General features: G+C 32.1%; 2 protein-coding genes across 2 annotated transcripts; both read right to left on the minus strand.

Annotated features, from left to right (window-relative positions):
- Positions 1 to 11,858: 11,858 nt before the first annotated feature.
- LOC114420722 lies at positions 11,859 to 12,353 on the minus strand. Its single transcript, XM_028386538.1, has one exon. The coding sequence runs from the start codon at positions 12,351 to 12,353 to the stop codon at positions 11,859 to 11,861; it is 495 nt and encodes a 164-aa protein (XP_028242339.1).
- A 141-nt stretch (positions 12,354 to 12,494) lies between these two features.
- LOC114420723 lies at positions 12,495 to 13,716 on the minus strand. Its single transcript, XM_028386540.1, has 3 exons — positions 13,475 to 13,716; positions 13,021 to 13,323; positions 12,495 to 12,693 (listed from the first exon to the last, which is right to left on the minus strand). Exons 1-3 carry the CDS (start codon positions 13,714 to 13,716, stop codon positions 12,495 to 12,497), a joined length of 744 nt encoding a protein of 247 aa, XP_028242341.1.
- Positions 13,717 to 21,377: the final 7,661 nt, after the last annotated feature.

Here is a 21,377-nt window from a genome sequence, read left to right on the forward strand (position 1 = left end):
GGTGAATATATATATATATATATATATATATATATTGACACCTCTAGTATCATGTATAATGTTAGTTTGCTTGGGTTTAGTATAGGTTAGAAATAAATGTGCCTCATTATCGTGCAGCTTTAGACTTTGGCATGAGAAGTTGAAGTAGTTGAAACGTCACTGTCGTTTATGTGGCTGTCCTTGTCACCTTAACAATCTCCCTGATGCGTAAACAAGCTGCTAATATATTTTTTTTTTTCTGTATTCATCAAGGCATGATGTACTCTCATTTTCCCTTTTGTTCTTGTCTGCAATTTCAGACCCTCGCCAATGCCCAGCCATTGATTCTCATCTAACATTATTGGGGTGGTGACTGTTCCCCCTGTTGTGTCCCTTTCTCAGGCCTCCAATAAGCTGTTTAATTTTTTTTCTCAATATATATTTATATTGAAAATGACTTTTTTTATATAAGGATGAAACAGATAAATTTAAGTTATATTTATATATATGGATAATTAAAATTTATAGTTACATAATTACTTTTGAGTTATGTAATGTTTAGATATACTCACATGATTTGTTTATTTTAATCTTGATCATCTATATATCATCTAATAGATAGTTTTTTCACTCATTTAAAAAAAATTATATACATCTCATATATATATATATATATATATATATATATATATATATATATATATAATATTTTTATCAAGTAATATAGTACTCCGTATCTTTCATAATATCTTTCTATTACCTCTTTTAATATTTTATAAAGTAAATGGTAAATGAAATGGTAAATACATTTTAATATTTTGGAAACACAAAAATATTTAATAGTTTTTTTTTAATATCTATAAAAATTATAAGATTTAGAATTACTATTATTCTTAATTGTGAAAATAGAAAATGAGATAAGAAATAGTGATACGTGATTTTATTTCAACGTTGTTCTGGTCTCATTTTTCAATGTTATTGTCTAATTGTGTAAATCAAGGCTTATTAATGCATCTGTTGCTCCGTTTTGGTCTTCCATGATGCTTTACTTTAACCAGCAATTTCTGCAGACCTTATAAATTTCTTGCATTGACGTTGATTTCACATTGCCTTTGCATTGAAAGTATTATATTATTTGATAAGCAAGAACCATTTACGATATTTAAATTGGCATTTCTTTTTGTTAATTACCAGAATATTTGTTAGGGGGTGAATTGCCTTCTCAGCTTTAGCTATTATATACTGAGAAGCTGCATGTGTATCACTTGTTTTTTGTGGCCAGAATCTTATTAGCCGCTATTTCTGACCAATGATAAAAGTACAAATTAATGAAGTTGTGTGTATACATTGCATGTATTGATTATCTTTGCACATGCTGCTCCCTCTTTGTTGTCCTAACATATTTTACATTTTGGTGGAGTTTGCCATGTGCATTGGATTATCATTTATCTAATCTTTCAGAAAAAATAAAGTAAAATTTGTTTTGTCCTATGGATTTTGGTACGGTGTTCTATTAATGTGAAACTCGTCAAGTTTATAACCATAATTATTAAACTCTTGAGTTAACTCGCTAACTTTTACGAGTTTATGAGTCTATTTGTTCTTTGCGAGTTGATTCTTGGGTAAACTCTTTTTTCAGTAGACTCTGGATAAATTTTATAAACTTTAAGTAAACTCAGTAAGTTCTTGAGTTTACAATCGAGTCAACGAGTTAGCAAGTTAAAAAAATTATATCAAAATGTAAGTAACTTTTTATTGTTTTTTGTGTTTAGCATTCAACATACCTTCATTTAGCGTGTTATTCTCAAATACAAAATTTTCACCTTTAATAATATCAAACTCTTTCTTTAATAACATCAAATTCTCAATGAGAATGATCTACCATTATTATAACCTCTACAAGTTATTGTCTAGTAGTTATGTATTATTATTAGACTTGATTATTTAAATATTTTGAATTTTATGATTTACTATTTTGTTTTATTATATTGTTGAAATATTTAATTAGTATGTTATTTATAGATATTTTATTGTTATTTTTATATGAAATAAATTCTTATAAGTCTACGAGTTGAGTTTACGAGTCGAGTCTATAAAACTATCATGTCTATATAAACTCTCAAGTTTGATAGCTTTGTTTACAACTTCATCAAGCATGCTTGGAATTATTATTTAACATCAAAATGGGTTTGTGTTATAAGTATCAAACCACTTTCAATTATGTCCTTACTATTCCTTCTCTTTGTGATATATTTTCTTTGTCGGTATGATCTTCATGAACTGTCCTACACAACCTATCTTGTCAAGGAAAACATTAACAATCCCTGGTTTTGTCTTTTCATTGATAAACCGTGAATTTACCTATATTTATATGGTCTATGCCATTTTCTTTTATCAAATCCGTACAAGGGTTATTTTAGGAATTTTGAGAATTTATTTGTCCCAGGGTTTGCATTATTTGTCATGTTGATGTTTGGAACATTGATTTGTTTGGTACCAACTAATTGTTTTGCCACACATGGGATTCAGGAGGAGTATATGCAAAACTTTGATACTTTCAATACCCTAGTTTGTTCTCTTATCATCTGTGAATGATTCTGTTATAAGTTTTGAGTATATTTAAATTTCTGTGTGGAGGCCCCTACCCTTCTCTCTTTATATTTGGGCATATCAATCATATCTATCATTAGATACTGGCATCACATGGTTGACGTAATAATGGTATTGGAACACACAGTTACATGTCTGCATTTGGTAAGCATAATTCACTTGAACTGTTCAGACTAAAGTACACATGAATTTTGGGATCTGCTTGATTAGTAATGTTCTTCAGTCAAATTATTAAATTGGTTTTTTTTTTCCGGTAAATAGTATTTGTTAATATTGTTAGTTTTTATTGAAAGAGGATTTGAATTCATCTTTTTTTTTTTATCACTAAACCAATCTTATATCTTCATAAATTATTAAATTATAAAATAAATAAATTAATAAAATGGTTATTCTTGGCAGTTATGCTTTTGTGTAAGTTATGTTTGAGTTTGTTCTTAAATTGCATGCATTTTTTGTGTTAACTCTCAAACTTTAACTAACATCCATTCTAACAAATGACTCCCTGTATTTTATTGTAATTTTGCAATTATATAATATGTAGATTTAATTAAATATCTTTTTAGTCTTTTACAATTTAGTATGTTTTTGTTTTTCGTACTTGTAAAATTATTTTTTTATTTTTAATCTTTGCCAATCATGTTTATTTTATTTTAGTCCTTAAAGCACTTTAGATAGTGCTTTAAATAATGAAGAAAGCATTTTGTAAAGTGTTATGAGAATAAAAATAAAACAAACATAATTTGTAAGGATTAAAAATAAAATAAAATAATTATAAGGACAAGAAATAAAAACACTCTAAAAAGATGTTTAAACCTAATATATATGTAGAGAAAATATTTTTGTTGGTATTTCTATTACAAAATGATGATAACTAATGTTTCTCTTTTTATATTGTGTGCCTTGTTAATTGCTTGGTTTTGTATGTTATATGTGATTGTAATTATTGGATATGGATATATAATTGCTACTTCTTCCCATATTGAATTCTGTTTCACTAATGTGTTTTTTTTTTCCTTGAATGTCTTTTTTAATCTCAAATACTACTTTGTTGACACCAAAATTCTCCTTTTTTGACCTTTATAATTGTTATATTTCTGTATATGCCTGTACTATTCACAATTAGTTTCTCTCGTCTTCATTACAAGAAAAATTATTAAATAGTCCAAAATTATTATATATCTATGTACTCCACCAATATTTACATAATATATTCATATTTTATATTACGAGAAATATATAATAATAGTTGATCATGTGTTTTTGAAGATTAATGTAGATTATAACAATTTCCAACCACCTAATAGTTTCTCTAACCGCAAACCCAAATTTCGATTAAGGAATAGGTTAATGTAATTTGATTTTTTAGCCTTAATTGCGACTGCATGCTACTATCCCGTGCATCTGCTATGTTTGTACAACTCGTGAGTTTTCCGGTCTCTTTTCTTTACCTTTGCAAACTATTGCCTAGGGGATAGAAGTTCACGTGAAATATTGCCTAGGGGGATACAACTCGTGGTTTTTTTCCCCCGGTAAATAGTAGTTTGTATAATTTCGTTGTTTCGCTCCCTCTCAAAACCCTTTGATCAATTGTTGAAGATTAATATAAGAAATTTCTTTTTATTTCAGTAATTTTTGTAAACATTTTCGTCATTCTTTGCTGTATATTTGAATCACTAGAAAAAAAAATTGCTCTTCATGAGATTGGGTGAATTAGTTTGACGGTTAAATAATTATTTTCATTCCTAAATATATATAACGTTGATAAATTTATCTTTGAAAAAATGAAAATTTTAATTTAATTTTTAAAAGTATAAAAAGTGTGACAAATTTATATATCTGTTAACTTTCATTAATTATCGTTAATAAAAGAGTATACATGACACTCATGAATGAAAATATCACAAAAATGATTATCGAATATTTATATCTTTTGTCCCATATTGACATTTGGGGTTTCTAGTGTTCCTTGGGTTTTTTATTTTTTTACTTTTTCAAACAAAAAAATATATTGACATTTAGTTCAAAATGAATTGAGCTAAACTAATTAATGACAAATAACTTAAGTATTTAATAAAAAATTATATTAGGTTTTATTACTAAATTACTTCTAAAATAAAAATATTAAAAAACGAATCATATATGCCACTTCAAAATCAATATTTTCATACAAAAGTTAATTTTTCAAACGTTTACTTTAATTTCCTTGAATCATAATATTTTTCTTTAAATTAAATAATAAGTTTATTCAGACTCTAATGAAATTCAGTTTTCTAATCAATCAATCTGAATAAGACTGGTTAAGTCCAATTACAATTATTCTCTTGTTTAAAATGAATTATATTTTAATCTAGTTTTATAGCTGCATATATTTATATATATTATATTATAGCGGTACGTTTCCAACTCGAGTCGTTTTACACTACTATTTTTGGTATCATGCTAGCTATAACTGTTTTAAAAAATGTTATGTATAGTTCGTGAAATTTTTGACAAAAATTCTGGTCATAGCATAACTGTGAACATACATGTAAATTGTGATGCCGCTTTCATACCCTTTCACGGTGATGTTAGTTAGAATAAAATAAGTAATTGATGCAATATGCTGAGTTGTTTTAAGTAAAAGAATTGTAAATAAAAATGGTTATTGTTCAAATATAGCATAAAGCGACCCTGGAATAATTTCGTAACAAAGGAGATGCCTATAACGCCTATGTAGATTTTTTGTTGAGTAGGGTTAGGAACATGTCAATTTGATACCAAATTTGACTTCAAAAATTCCCAGTCTCGCTTTCTTGTTTGTGGCCGTTGTCATGGTTCAAGCCATTATGTTGCTTGATAAAGATCAGTATACTTATGTATATTTGCTACATATTACTGGACAAACTGTACCAAGAAAGCAATATGTAGTTTTCGAATTGAAAAAACGTATAGCTAATCGACTATAGTACGTGTAATTTTATTTAAATAAATTAGAATGAAATTTAGATGTAATTCTTTAAGCTATTTTGGTATTATTTTCTAAACAGAATTAGAATTTTATTTAATAATTCACATCATAAAGTTTGTAATATATAGTTGGTTCTAAAACAAAACTCTTATTCTTAAAACACTTAACAACTTTATTAATTTGGATGTAATCCGTCCATATAATCGTTGACCTACAAAATCTCCACAAGTATATATAATGCCTGTTTTTCTATTGCGTTTAACATCTATACATTGGAAGGTGAAGAAAGATGGTCACCTGAGCTAGCTGGGTGGTTTTGATTCATAATTTCATAGTTCATATGATACGTTATGAAATAAATTGCTTGCATTTCCTAAGCAAAAGTTCCCAGCTTGCACTAATCATTGTGGGTATTTGTTCCATTTCACAATATGCTTTCGATCACATCGAAAATGAAAAGAAAACTATTTCCAATGCAATAATTTTTCTCAATGGAGGGGTTCTAATCACTTGGTAATTCGGGCATAAATTCCATAAATGGTAAGCAAGGAGCCAAGGACTACCAAAACCTACAGTAATATAATGGACACCTAAACCCTAGGTAGTACTATATGGAATTAAATGTCATTAGAAAGGTTCACATGGCATCTCCTCCAACTTGTTTACAAAAGAAAGGTGTAAAGCTTCCGAGCTATGATAACGGGGGATTTATATATACATAAAATAAGCATATCATTTTTATATGAAAAGTGTAGTACTGAAAAATTCTTCTAAAATATTAACATAATATTTACTTTTAATAGAAATGGTAATGTGGGCTAATTGAATGGGGTTTGTACTGTCAGCAGTGTAAAAGTAGTTTTTAATGAAAGTAGTGGGGGAGTAAACATGTGCAACGACAGAGCATGATAGAAAAATTAAATGTTTGATGATGGCATATGATTGAAAGAGAAGACAATGTCTCCTTAATTACTTTGGGAAAAGAATTTTTATTTAAAGGTAATAAGATAATTGCTATTAGGGATGATAATGGATATGATCTAGGGAGGATTTTATAGTTTGTGTTTTCATACTTATATTTAAAAATAATATTCGTACCTGATTTTTTTTATCAGTGTAAGTAACAATTTTAATTTTAATTTTCGTTTATGCACCTGTTGAGTATCTATATACCCATATCAACACTTGTAACCTACATTGTACTTATGTATAAGATTAATAATAATAAATCAATAAAAATTAATTAAAATAATTACTATAATTATAATAAAAATTTATTATTAAATAATTCAAATAAAATATTAAAAGTATACACTTATAATATTAAAAATAAGTAATTAAACATAACATTGATTCTTTCAACCTCCGGTTACAATTAAACAAATCTAACATAACAATTATTAAAAATTAATGTTTTAATGATTTAACAAAAAATCCAATTAAAGATTTAAAATTTTTCGCTCTCTAATAATCATCCAACATAATCATTTATGTTTTTTCATTCTCTGACATTGATTTTTTTTAAAGACAAATATGTATAATATATAAAAGGACTGTACATAGGAGCTGTACCAGTAGTACAGATGAAGCAAAACCTAATAGCCCTTCAAAACAAAAAGCCATTGAAGCGGCTAGTATGAACACAAAGTTATAAACAAGCCAATGGGGAAGTACACCAAGATGAGAAGAAGAAACCCAGTTTACTCCATGATTTATATACCACCCATTGCCATGATAAGGTTTTGATGAAAGTCAAAACCTCCAAATTAAAACATCTGCATTCCCATTCTGAAGATAATATTGTTTCGCATATGCCAGATAACATGTTATGTGCCAAAACATGAACTTAAACCTCCGATTCTTTTTCCCTCTAACACAAGAGCCCAGTTGGCTATAATGATGACTCTCATCTTGCGGTATAGCTGATACGCAAAAATACATTGGAAAAAAAAAAGATGATTATAATCTTCAGCCATTTCTCTACACAAAACGCAGGAAGTCTCCACATCTGGTATATCTAAACACCTCATTTCTGCAATTGTACACAAGTTGGTAATCTATCCAACACGAGTCTCCAAGAAAAGACTAATACCTTAGAGGGAATATGGCATTTCCAAAAGTGTCTACCCAAGAACAAAACAGATTGTTGAGAAAGATTGTTGGCCCGTGCATCAATCTGAAATTTATAAGCTGAAGAGACGAGTCTATTAACAAACTCTTGTGGTCTTCAATAGGTCTTCAACCCCATCCGTAAGTCTTACTTGGGCTAGCAAACTCTTCAAATTCTCCAATAAGTCTATTAACAAACAAACAGAGGTCTTCCCCACCTCCAATCCAAGAATAAACCATCAACAGATTGTACTACCATGGTTGCTACCGATACATCTTTATCTTATGATACTTGAAATAATCTTGGAAATGCTTCTTTGCGGCTACTGTTAGAGATTAGAGACTTAGAGTATTAGTTATAAAGCAATAATATTTTTCATAAAAAATTATATATATATATATATATATATATATATATATATATATATATGAGATGACTATTGTGAGAATGAGAAATAACATTGTTAACCGGTAGATTAGCATAAATGTTTGAGATTAAAAAATCTAAATTAAACACTCAGGTGACCTCTTTTCTTTCCCTTCTGAAATTCTCCAAACTTTTGTTGCATTGAACGAGGTGCTTATGAGTGAGGGGACTGTGGCCTCATAGCTACCTGACGTGTGCCTTCACTTCTTTTGGAGAGGAATTGTTGCCATTGTTATTGTTATCTTGGGGTAGCGGAGAGGAATTGAGTTGATCAATGTGGAGGTAAAGGGAGAGTAAGTCTTCGTCGGTGTGGATGAGGTCAATGTCAAAGGTGATATCGTCAGGTAGGGTTAGAATCTAGGAATGACACATTTATGGCCTTTGTTTTTGTCAGGAATAATTTTGGGCATTCTGTTGATGTCGTGGCTGAAGATGCCGAGATCTGATGAGGATAGTTCTAATTTGACGTAGTGGGAAGAAGAGAAAGGAGGGGATTTGTGGTCCCTATCCATTGCCACCAAATCTGAAGGACCTATACAATACAAATAAAATCAAAATTCAATTATACACTACTACAAAAATAGGATTTATAGGATTTAACATTGTCAAGTTAACGTCGGTTTTGACGAAAATCAATGTTACAAAATGCACAATGACATTTTTGTATATAAAATGTCATCGTTAACATCGGTTTTCAAAAAACAGATGTTGAAATGAGAATATTAACATTGGTTTTTTAAAAAATTGATGTTGTGTGTGCTCAGTCATCATCGGTTTTTAAAAAAGTAACATTGAGTTTTCGATAATAACCCTCTCTGTCTCTCAAGCTCTTGAATTTCTTAACCCTTTCTCTCGAAAAACCCCCGTGCCTTGATAATGACTGTCAAATCGATTCAAAACAAATAAAACTGAGAAATTCTATAGTACATGATTGACCTAGGTCGACTCAGAGATATTGTTCAATTTGGTTCCTACTTTAATTCCCTTATAAACAGTAGGGGAATTTCAATGAATAATTTGTAGGCAATGTAAAGAAATGCGAAATCACAAAAACAGAAATGAAGAAACAGAATAGAAATGGAAGAATAGAATAGAATAAAAATAGAATACAAATCAAATTTAATAGCATTAATCCAATTCACCAAACCAATGCAAACAAATTATCATAGTTCTTTAGAGAATGATCATGTTTTAAAAGTTTAATCAATGTCATTAGAGTTAGTTTAATTGAATTAATCCCTAAATTCATTAAAATCGCAAATTAGGTTGGAATATCATTCAAACAATCTGTGATTAAATTTCGCAATTAGGAAAGGAATCCTTAACCTAATCCATTTTCAATCCTAAGCATATTCATAATCATGAAAATTGAAAATCAGATTGAAGAAATGAACATTCACATAGAATAGAAAAATTAAACCAGAACTCAAATTCAGCCTTACTTGGAGTGGATCCTTGGATTGATTGAGTGTTTAGCCTTCCATGATCATCACCAATGGAAGAGTCACAAAATTTGTGCAAGAAAAAAAAAAGAACAGAAGTGAAAAGGGGAAGAAGAATGAAGAACAATTGAGAGAAAAGAGTTTTCCTAAAGCTTACTCAACAAGTAACTAAATCTGTTTTTGGTACAAAATGAAGTAACTAACTAACTAACTTCCACACACACACACACACACACATAGTTACTACTCAGAAGGAAGATATGAGCCTTGATTAGGTCCATCTAATCAACCTAATTAAACTAATTACACAAAGTAAAGCCCAAATTTGTAACTCAATTATTCAAGTGCAGAGGTTCGACTTCCAAGCCCAATTTGACCCTCGAAATGGCAGAATTGGTCCAAGCTTATTCGTGACAAAATTGAAGATCATTTTCTTAGCTTTCCAAGGACTACTTACAGGCTCTACACAAGACAGATATGTCAAGTAAGCACAAAAATCCAAAAAAAGTCACAATTATCAATTGAGCTCAATCATTTGCCTAAGATCAAAACCGAATTAAGGTGGGAAAATAGGAGTCAAAGAGAGGTCAAATAAACTTAGAAGAATAGAAAAATACTAAACTACAAATGCTCAATCAAATTCCCCACACTTTATCTTTTGCACTCCTGAGTTAAATTAAAAGAAAGACTAAGAAAAAGAAATAAAAAAAAAACCACAACTGAAAGAAGGTATGAACAAGACACACATATTTTTCAATGGATCCTAACAATGCACAAAAATGAGAGACATGGAAAATGGAAGAATGGCCTTAAGGTAACAAGCAATCCATGAACACATGATCACAACATGAAAAATGGACAAGTAGTCAAGTCAAAATTAAGAATGTACCATGGCGATAGAAATCTCTCAAAGAACAACACTCAACCTTACCAAATGTGTATGGGTTTGTGTTTACACTCAAGCACCACATGTAACTAGCACATCCAAATTTTGACAAGATTCTAATCCATTCAACTTGAAATACACATGCATCAAAAGATCAAAAAGACTTTTATTGGTTTGTAATGTATGGCTTAGGTAAGAGTGGATATGAGAAGGAGATTTAAAAAGAGGGGCAGTGGGAAGTAAGTCAACAAGTAAAAAGAGGGTTAGAAACAAAGAAACAAAGTGGAGAACAAAAAAATTAAAATAATAAGAAGTTACAAGAATGAAAATGAACCACAACACATTTTTTCCATTTCTTTTCTTCTTCTTTTCTTTGTTTGTACAATTTTTTTCTTTTTGAACCTTTTATTTTTATACTCCCATTTTTTATCTTTTATTTTATTATTATTTTTTCTTTTTTTTTCAACAAGTCACGAGAAAATGAAATGACAAAAACAAAGGAACTTTCATAAAACAAAGTACAAATCCCCCACACATGTTTGAAACCCACTCCCAAAACAATTCCAAGGTCCCTTTTCTGCCTAAAGTTTAGAACAACATGGTTTTCCACTTTTTGGCTTGTAATGAGCTACAAAATGAAAAAAGGAGTTAAAGGCTCAAAGAGGGTGACAATGGATATCAATGCAAGGTAGGCTTATTTGGCTAGTGGCTAAAAGAAAGAAGGCCTAAATCATCTCAATCAATGCATGTGCAACAAGGAATGACAAAAGAGGCAAGACAAAACATAGAGTAATCTAGCACAAGCGTACTTATCACTTTCACAATTGTTCACATCAAGCATGAATGAAATAATGCAACAATGGTTCACATCAAGCATAAAACCTATATCACACATGATCCACCTCAAATTTTTTCAAGCCTACTTATCACTTTCACAATTGCAACAATGGTTCACATCAAGCATAAAACCTCTCAACTAAAAAATGGTACGTCTCTCACAATTAATACAAGTTACAAATCCAATGAAAAACATGAAAAAGTTCCTAAATTCAACAAAAACTTTAGCAAAAAACAACTACAAAATCTTTATTTTTTTCTATATGTAAAAACAATAAAACAACAAAACATAACACGTACAGTAAAACATAAAACCTAAAATAGAAAACAACAACAAAAAAACAAAACAACATACAGATATAGAAAAACAAACAAAAAAGAATATAACTAAATAGAAACATAAAATAGATACAAACACAAAAATTGAAACAAAATACGGAAACAGAAACAATAAAAACAGAAAATAGAAAACATAAAACAGAAAAACAGAAAACAGACAGATTTTTTCTAAACCCTCCCCTACACTTGAAATGCTCATTGTCCTCAATGTGAGCATGTAATGAAATACAAACAAAGAGACAACATATAAAAGAAAAAGAAAAGAAACTCCTCAAGTGTAATTCAAGGCACATCATCACATAAAACTGGCAAGACCAAAGAGAGGTCCACCATAAAATTCTCCTCCACTTGGGGGCTCTCATGAAAAAGCTTGAGTTGATGACCGCTCACTTTGAAGAATTTTCTGGTAACTTCATTTTTAATCTCAATTGCACCACGGGGAAAAACATTAGTAATAACAAAAGGTCCATTCCATCTAGATCGAAGTTTATAGGAAATAAGCTTGAGGCGAGAGTTAAACAAGAGCACTTTTTGATCAATATGGAACTCCTTCCTAGGAATCCTAGAGTCATGAAACCTCTCCACTTTCTCCTTGTAGATCTTGGAGTTCTCATAGGCTTCTAAACGGATCTCTTCAAGTTCATGCAATTGAAGCTTCCTTTCCATACCTGCTTCATTAAATGCCATGTTACAACCCTTCACCTCCCAATAAGCATGGTGTTCAATCTCCACTGAAAGGTGGCATGCCTTACCAAAAACCACCCTATAGGGAGACATCCCAGAAGGTGTTCGGTAAGCGATCCTATGGGCCCATAGAGCATCCTCAAGTAGCTCGTTCCAATCCTTCCTGTTTGGTTGTACTACCTTCTACAACACTTGCTTGGTCTCTCTATTAAAAACTTTCATTTGCCTATTAGTTTAGGGATGAAAAGCCGTAGCAATTCTATGCACAACCCCATACTTTTGGAGCAAGCATTCCAATGACCTGTTACAGAAGTGGCTCCCCTGGTCACTAATAATGGCTCTAGGCATACCAAACCTGCCAAAAATGTTAAATCTCACATGATCCATAAGAACTTTAGAATCTTTAGTTCTGGTGGCTTTAGCTTCAACCCACCTGGAAACATAATAAAAAACAAGTAAGATATATGAAAAATCACGAGAAATAGGAAAAGGACCTATCAAATCAATACCCCAAACATAAAAAATCTCACAGAAAATAATGGGCTTTTGGGGCATCTCAGGACTATGTGTAATGGTCCCTCTCGCTCTCTAACATTGCTCACAGGTGGTGGAAAAATGATGAGCATCTCTAAAAATGGTGGGCCAATACAACCCACAGTCTAAGATCCTCCTAACGGTCATCTGAGGACAAAAATGATCGTAAGTAGGTGTGCCATGACAAAATTAAAGAATAAATTGAATCTCGTGATCAAGCACACACCTGCGGATCACTTGGTCACTTCCAAACCTCCACAAGTAAGGATCATCCCCCACATAGTATTTGGCATCACTCTTAAGTTTATCTATTTCAGACCTAGATGCATGCGGTGGGAGAATAGATTCAATAATGAAATTCACAATGTCAGCAAACCAAGGTGTGACATGTGATGAATGCAATTGCATCAAATGCTCATCGGGGAAGTTACCCCTAATAAGGATGGAATCAACAGGTCCCTCAATCTTGCTCAAATGAGCAGCCACCACGTTTTCTACACCACTCATCTCTGATCTCAATATCGAACTCCTGAAGAAGAAGCATCCACTTGATCAATCTGGGTTTAGCATCATGCTTCTTAAACAGGTAGCTCAAGGCTGCATGGTCATTATAGACAGTAATATGGCAGCAAAGAAAATAAGATTTGAATTTATCTAATGCAAAAGAAATAGCTAAAAACTCATTTTCGGTGGTGGTGTAGTTGACATGGGCTGCATCCAGAGTGTGTGAGGCGTAAGCAATGACATGTGATAGTCTATCAACTCTTTGCGACAAAACAACCCCAAGTGCATAATCGGAGGCATCACACATGAGTTCAAATGAAAGCTCCCAATCTGATGGCTGCATGATGGGAGAGGTGGTAAGCCTCCTCCTCAGCTCCTTAAATGCCTTTCTACAAGGCTGGTCAAGCACAAAATACATGTCCTTACTAAGAAGCTTGGACAATGGCAGGGCAATGTTGCTAAAATCTTGGATGAATCTCTTGTAAAAACATGTATGTCCAAGAAAAGAACATACTTCCTACATAGAAGTGGGGTAAGGAAGAGAAGTAATAACATCGATCTTGGCCTTATCGACCTTAATACCTCTATTTGAGAGCAAATGCCCTAAGACTGTACCTTCATGGACCATAAAATGACATTTTTCAAAGTTAAGAACAAGGTTAGTCTTGATGCATCAATCAAGAACTCTAGAAAGGCTATCCAAACATGCATCAAAGAAAGAACAATAAACACTGAAATCATCAACAAACACCTCTATGCAACTTTCTAATAAATCAGAAAAGATACTCACCATGTACCTTTGGAAGGTGTCAGGAGCATTGCATAGGCCAAAAGACATCCTGGTGTAGGCAAATGTGTCGAATGGACAGGTGAATGTTGTCTTGTGCTAGTCCTTCAGTGCAATATGAATCTGCATGTAACCTAAAAAACCATCAAGAAAGCAATAATGTGCTAGTCCTCCAATGCTAATCTCTCCAGATTTCTTGATTCTTCTATGACCACCACAATGTGGTCAAATTTGGGGTTCAAGGTATGTAGGACTTTCTCTACGATGGTGAGATCAGTGACCTTCTCACCACAGGACTTCATTGCATTGGTCAGAGTAAAGACATGATTAAAGAACTCAGCTACTCTTTCATTTTCCTCAATCTGCATCAATTCGAATTGTCTGTGCATCGTTTGAAGACGCACCTTCTTCAACTGTTCCACACCTTCATTTCCTTTCTCCAAGATCTTCCATGCCTCCGATGAGGTTTTTGCTCCAATGATCTTTTCAAAATGGGCATTGTCCACACTCTGGTAAATCAAACATAGGGCCTTGCAGTCGTTCTTCTTATTCTCATTATATGCCACCTTCTGTTCTTTTGTAGCATCTTCTGCAAGCAGTGAATACCTTTTCTCCACGATCTCAAGGACTTCCTGATACTCAAGTATCACCTTCATATGTGCAACCACCGATGCCAATTATTGTCATCGAGGATCAGTAGATTTTCCAAAAGATTGTCACCATCTTGACGCATCCTTGATCTTGGATTCCTAGAATCTTTAAGGCTCTTGATACCACTTGTTAAGGAAAAAGAGAGAAAAAGCAAGAAATAATAGGTTTATTCTGTGAAAGGTATGAAATTGCACACATACGCACGTTCATAAGACTTTTATTTATAACAAAAAGTCTGCATATCCCATGTGTCTAAAACAAAGAAATAACTACCACTAATAAGAATTACTATTCTAACAAATTAATCCTTTAAGGATCCCTACACATGTTCATTCTAATCCCCAAGTATGAGTAACTCATCCCTTACCTCTAAGCGGGCTCAAGTGTGTAGTCCAACAGCGATAGTAGTGTCTCTAGTAGTTCCTTAAGATTCCTCAAGCTTTTTCTCAGGTTTCTCTGCAAAGGTTTCCAAGCGTTAGAGAAAAGGAAAAGAGATTGGAGCCACAATTTTACTGTCTCCGTGCGAGATACATTTCTTTATGAATACATTATTTCTAAAATCCCAACAGTGAGAATGTGCAAAAATGACTTCCAAAGGTGGTGCCCAAATTTCAGGAAAATCCAACGGTTAACGAGTCTACAATCGTAATTTTACTAAGACAAGTTTGGGTATATGCGGAAAAGAGAGAGGTTTTGGGAGAGGAAGAAGAAAGAATGAACTTGGGAGGAGCAAAAAGCATAGAGACGTATCCTAAATGTAAAACTGACCTAGTATGTCTCTATTTATAGTTAGGGTACTCTTAGCCTATTATTTATTTTATTATTTTTTTAAAAAAATAATTCTATTTTACTTTTTCATCAAATAAATAACAAATTAAAACATCCATTTATTTCTAAAACATCATTTTACTCTATTTATTTTCTAATACTATGAAACCCTTATTTTAATAACAAAAACCCTTTTCTATTATTTGTTTAAATGATAAAAACTCTATTAATTTTTAAATAAAATTCTTTTTATTTATTTTACGAAAGACGAGGTGTTTCACTGCAATTCTGCATAAATATCGATGATTTATGATTCAATCTCTCACTTGTTGCTTTTCTTGCTCATTCATTTGATGTTCACAAACTTCATCCTCTATAGTGATTGAATCCTTCTCTCCAATTTCATTGGTAAGCATCACAAACTTCAATCTCTCTTTTCTTCTTCACCTGTTCCTACTTTTCTAGGGTTTTGTTTCTAATCCCCTTTTGTATTTTTATCTTCAGTCTCCATCAGATCTCTAAAGTAAAAATGAGGTGAGAAGCTTTGTCGTGCTCATTGTGCATTTGCTTTGAGGTTCATTTATATCATTTTAGTTCGATAATTGTATTGTTAAGTTTACTACATTTGAGATATTGAACCAGAGATGACAACTATTCACTTGCTGAAGAGTATCGTGCTTCATGTCTACGATGTGCATTTTTGAATTAAATGGCCATTGATTCAATTTCTTATCAAATGAGTTTTGGATGTTGACCATGCACTATTAGAGGAGTTGCATTTTTTGCCCCTGTTTGCTGGTTGCCAACTTTTGAAAAAAATTTGATTGTTAGATATTGTGTTAGTTTTTGTTTTAGAATTGTACACATGTTTTTTAGGGATTTGCTTGCGATTCAAGACAGTTGTACTCTGCCTAATTATTATCTGATTTTTTTTTTTAAAAAAAATTCATATGTAATTGCTATCTTCCTCGAGATTGTTTATCTAGTTTCCTAATCATAATTTTCAATTGTATGCTTGCTGCATAATTTTCCACATCATTCATGAGATTTTCTCTTCTCATTATTAATATTGATTTTCTCTAACAAAAGAATTTAGAGATTCTCCTTTGCTTCTTAGTTTAACTCCTAGCCAATGAATGAAACCAGTGTCATTCATTCTATATTTTCTCAGCTCTCTCTTCACCTTTCAATGTGACACCCTAAAATTTTCTTCTTAATATTGTTAAGGACTAGACAATGGAAATTATGCACTGTATAATTTAATTATATGTCTGTCTGATTTAATTTATTCTCTGTATTATACTAATTGTATAAGTTTAGTATTGTTGCAACATGCCCTTTTGCGGGCGAGCGAGGCGAGGCTCACGGGTGCGCTTTCCAAAGGAGGAAAGATGCGTGGAGTCGCCACCAACATTTATTTGTGGAAAACGTCGGAAAAACCAAAGGAAACCGGTTGAAATGAAAATTCTAAGTTCGAGAATTATATTTACGTTTGAGGAAGGTATTAGCACCTCTCACGTTTGTCTCAAAGGACAACAGCCTATTTTTTAGAATTGTGGAAATTGTGTTACCTTAACTTTTATTTCTTTTTATTTTTTGAAGTCGACAAAAGCGGGGCTCTTGCTCCTACGTACCCTCCATCGAAGAGGAAATCAGACCTACGTAGTTCTTTCTTAAGAGTGAATCAAGCGATTCTTTTTAGTTGAAAGGTGATCATTTTAAGGCGTTGGACCTTAAAAATGATCCATTTACTTGATAAGGAAAAAACTGAAATGATAAACTTTCAAACCCTTTTTAGTGACTTTTTTGTGGACGAGCTTGACTAGGCGAGTTGATTTTAGCCTTAATTTCACTTTAGTTATTAGTCAATTCGATTAAGAATGAAAAATCTCAAAGAGAAAACGTCCGATTGATTTTTTTTTGGTTTATTTTACTAAAAGATATTTTTTCAGTATTATTTTATTATTTTACCTCTTTTTGGTTTAACCGTGGTTACAATGTGAACGATCGGTTAGATTTTGTTTTAACAGTGATTAAACGAGATTACAACACAAATGATTGGTTGAAATTCATTTTATCATTTATTAGGCGAGAAAACGGCTTAAATAAACGGTTGAAGCACGTTAAAAACGGAAGAAAAGAAAACTGAAAGTGAACGAAATTAAAGTGAAAGTACACAAAACAAGAAATGAATTGAAAGTCTCGGATTCGAAAACTTACCCGTTGAAGAATGAAGAACGAACGAAGAACGGATGAAGAACGGTGAAGAACGACGAAGAACGATGAAGAATTTGCACAGAATCGCTTACGGAAGCACTTCGACTCGATTTTTCTTCACGAAAACGTGTTTTTTGCCCAAAATAGTCGAAATGCATAGCAAAAGGGGTCTTGAACCTTTTGAAACAACTCCCCCCTCCCCTATTTATAGAAAAAAAGGGAGGTGCTTGCCGCCCAGAGACTTAATGAAGAAGATTTCTAAGCGCACCCGAATTACTAAGTTCACCCCCTTTTCGTATTTTACGGAAAAGTTACAGAAGCCTTACGAAAGTGTTTTCGAATTTGATTTTCATCTTTTTTCTCTTCCCTTTCACCAATGTTAAGTGGAATATGCTTACCTAAGGTTTTTGGAAAATTTACGGAAGTATTACGGAAGCCGCGGAAGTCTCGGAAACCATTTTTCAAAAACATGGAGGAGCTTGCCGCCCAATTGCTTCCTCCTTAAGCAACCCCACTTCCAAAATGTTTCAGAAGTCTAGACTCGAATTGCTATTTACACCCCTATCTTGATAAGTTCACCCCACCTTCTTTCGTAATTTACGGAAAAGTTACGGAAGCCTTACGGAAGCATATATGACTTAACTTTCATCTTTTTTCTCTTCCCTTTCACCAATGTTAAGTGGAATATGCTTACCCAAGGTTTTCGGAAATTTTACGGAAGTAATACGGAAGCCGCGGAAGCCCCGGAAATCATTTTTCAAAAACGTGGAGGAGCTTGCCGCCCAGTTGCTTCCTCCTTAAGCAACCCAACTTCCAAAATGTTCCGGAAGGGCCTAGATTTGAATTGCTATTTACACCCCTATCTTGATAAGTTCACCCCTTTACCTTTTTTGTTGATTCTTTTTCCGTTACGTTACGAAACTTTATGAATTTCATAACGATACTTATTTTCTTTCCGTAAGGTTACGGATCCTTACGGATCATGTATTTACTCTTTTTTAGCTTTCGAAGAAGTTACGGAAACTCACGGATTGCGTAACAACACCTCCTTTTGGTTTCCGCCACATTACGGAATTTCACGGATCGCGTAAGCCTGCTTCTTTTTGATTTCCGGCATGTCTCGGGACTTCACATATTGTGAAACAAAGGATGCCAAGTATCTCAAAGCGGCCGATCAAAGGTTGCATATTATCAAGTAATAATCCCCGGACGAAATTAGGGTATGACAAGTATTAATCATATTTTTTTAGTCCAAATAATTTATTTAGTTAGTTGGCAAAAATTTGGAAACTACCTAAACAAAAATTTCATCTATAGCGAAATTGCACCGCGCACTGAGCGAAAGTGTAATTTAACTCTATGTGAGAGTGTTTTTTGTGTAAGATACACTCTGGATACACGTATTCCTAGGAAGATTAGCACAATATCCTATGCGATTAAGATAAGATTTACTAGTTTTGGTAAAAAGGCAAAACTATCCCTTTTTGGCAAATCCTATCCCCTCCATTTTTGGTAGTTTTGCAAAAAGAAAAACCACCCAATTGAAGCATGGCTGGCTAGCGGTCATTCAAGTGTCATTTGAACTTGTCATTTAAGCCTACACCTTATCTCCTGATTCCTTGAGGGAAAAAAATATCAATTAGAGCCTTCATTCACCATTTTCACGAGTTCCACCTTGAGGGAGAGAGGTCTAGTTTTTTCTTCTTCTTCCAAGCTTGTATCCAGTGTCCTTGAAAACTGAAAATTCTTCATTCTTCCTTCAATATTTCATGAGTTTCATCAAGAGGTCAGAGGGGTCTCTCCAATTCTTGAATGTTATGTTTGTTGTTAAACTTCCTTGAACATGTTGTCTTGAAATTTTTGTGCTTCGTGCCCTGTCCTGAATCTATGTGTTAAGCTATTTTCCTTAAGTTTTTTATGCCAAAAATGATTTATTTGCATGTTGAAACATAGCACTTGCTTTTCTTTATTATGTTTTTATTTTTGAAATCCTTTAAAATCTTAAAAATTCTTAAAGTCCTTTTAAATCTTATGATATTGATCCATTAAAATCTAAACTAATAATAATTTTTAAAAAAAATATGATAAATGATAACATTTTTATTTAATCTTTTAGCATCTACTAGAATTTTTCTATCAAAATAGTCTTTTAAAATATCAATCCAATAAACCCCCTTAGTTTCTCTCAAAATCACTAAGGAAGCCCTAAATCATTAAAGAAGAAAAACCCCTAAATCACTACGGAAACATTGCTCTCTGAACCTCAAAGAGTCTCAAACATGTCCTTTTTTTAATTAGAATTTTCATGTTTATTGTATTTCATATATATATATATATATATATATATATATATATATATATATATATATATATATATGTATGTATGTATGTATGTATGTATGTATGTATATATGAAAATAAATTAATATTAATTATAAAACTAAAACAATGAATCAAATAAGATAAAAATGTTTCTCTCTCTCAGTATCTCTCTCTTGTCTATGTTCTTTGCATATAAGTGTGCCCACAAGGTTATTTCTTGTGAATCGCACATATGAATGAAGATTAACACTTCCCTCTTTTCTAGTGGAGGGAAAAGTAGGGTTACTGTGAATTGCTATCTTTTTCTTTCTTGTAGATCTTTATCATAGGTTTTAATTTGAGCAGAGCAAGTCAGAAGAATCCCTCACCCCAAGTATTAAAAAACACATTTTTGTAATTCATCCTTTTCATTATGTTATTCATTTTCTTTGAAGAATTACCTATACTCTGTTTCTGTGATTTTTGATGTGTTTTAGGATCATTGCTTTAAGTGGGACTTAATTATTTTTTTCAATTTCATTTTATGTAATATTGTTGAACACTTGAAAGAGGACAATAAGTATTTGTTTTTGTTGTTGTTTTTTAGTTTGTTTACTAAGCTGGTTTTGCCTTATTTATGCGTCAATGAAATTATTATTATTGATATTTTCTACGTTATATATCGGATGTGTTAATTGTTTTTGCCTTAGTAAGCAATCTAAATCATCCCAGATGAGGGCCAATATAGTGAAAAAAGGTCCAGAGAAAGAAGACATTGGAATCAATGTGATACTAAACCCCGAAAAGGTATGCTAAAAATAATATTGTTGATTAATTTGTTTCATACTTTCACCAACCCTTGGAAGACTTTCATGATCTATTTTTCAAATTGTTGTTCAAAATGTGCAGTGTTGTGTTTTGTTTACTAGTCTTTTTTTGTCCATGTGGGAAACTAAATATATATTTTTTTCAGAGCAATGTTTTAAATCATGGCCATAATTGGGGTGGCTTTTTTGTTATGATCCATGATATGATGAAAAATTATGGATAAATGTTGTGTTTGCAAAGTTCTTAAGAATCTTGATGTTGTGATTGCAATTATGGTTGCGAACTATTTTTTGAAAACCTTATTTTTGAAAAGATGATACCATGTGCAGGCATGGATTAGGTCAAATTCAACAAATAAGTCTTCATTACTTATATATAATATTCAAACATGTTAAAATTTTAAAAACAACATAACCTTAAAAGCTACTTGAACTCAACACCAACAACCAAATTGCCATTCAATGGATAAAACAGACAAGTACTCTTTTGAAATGATTAAAGCAACAATCAAAATGTGAGTATTGTCA

This window comes from Glycine soja, chromosome 7 (assembly GCF_004193775.1).
Source record: "Glycine soja cultivar W05 chromosome 7, ASM419377v2, whole genome shotgun sequence".
Classification (NCBI taxonomy): domain Eukaryota; kingdom Viridiplantae; phylum Streptophyta; class Magnoliopsida; order Fabales; family Fabaceae; genus Glycine; species Glycine soja.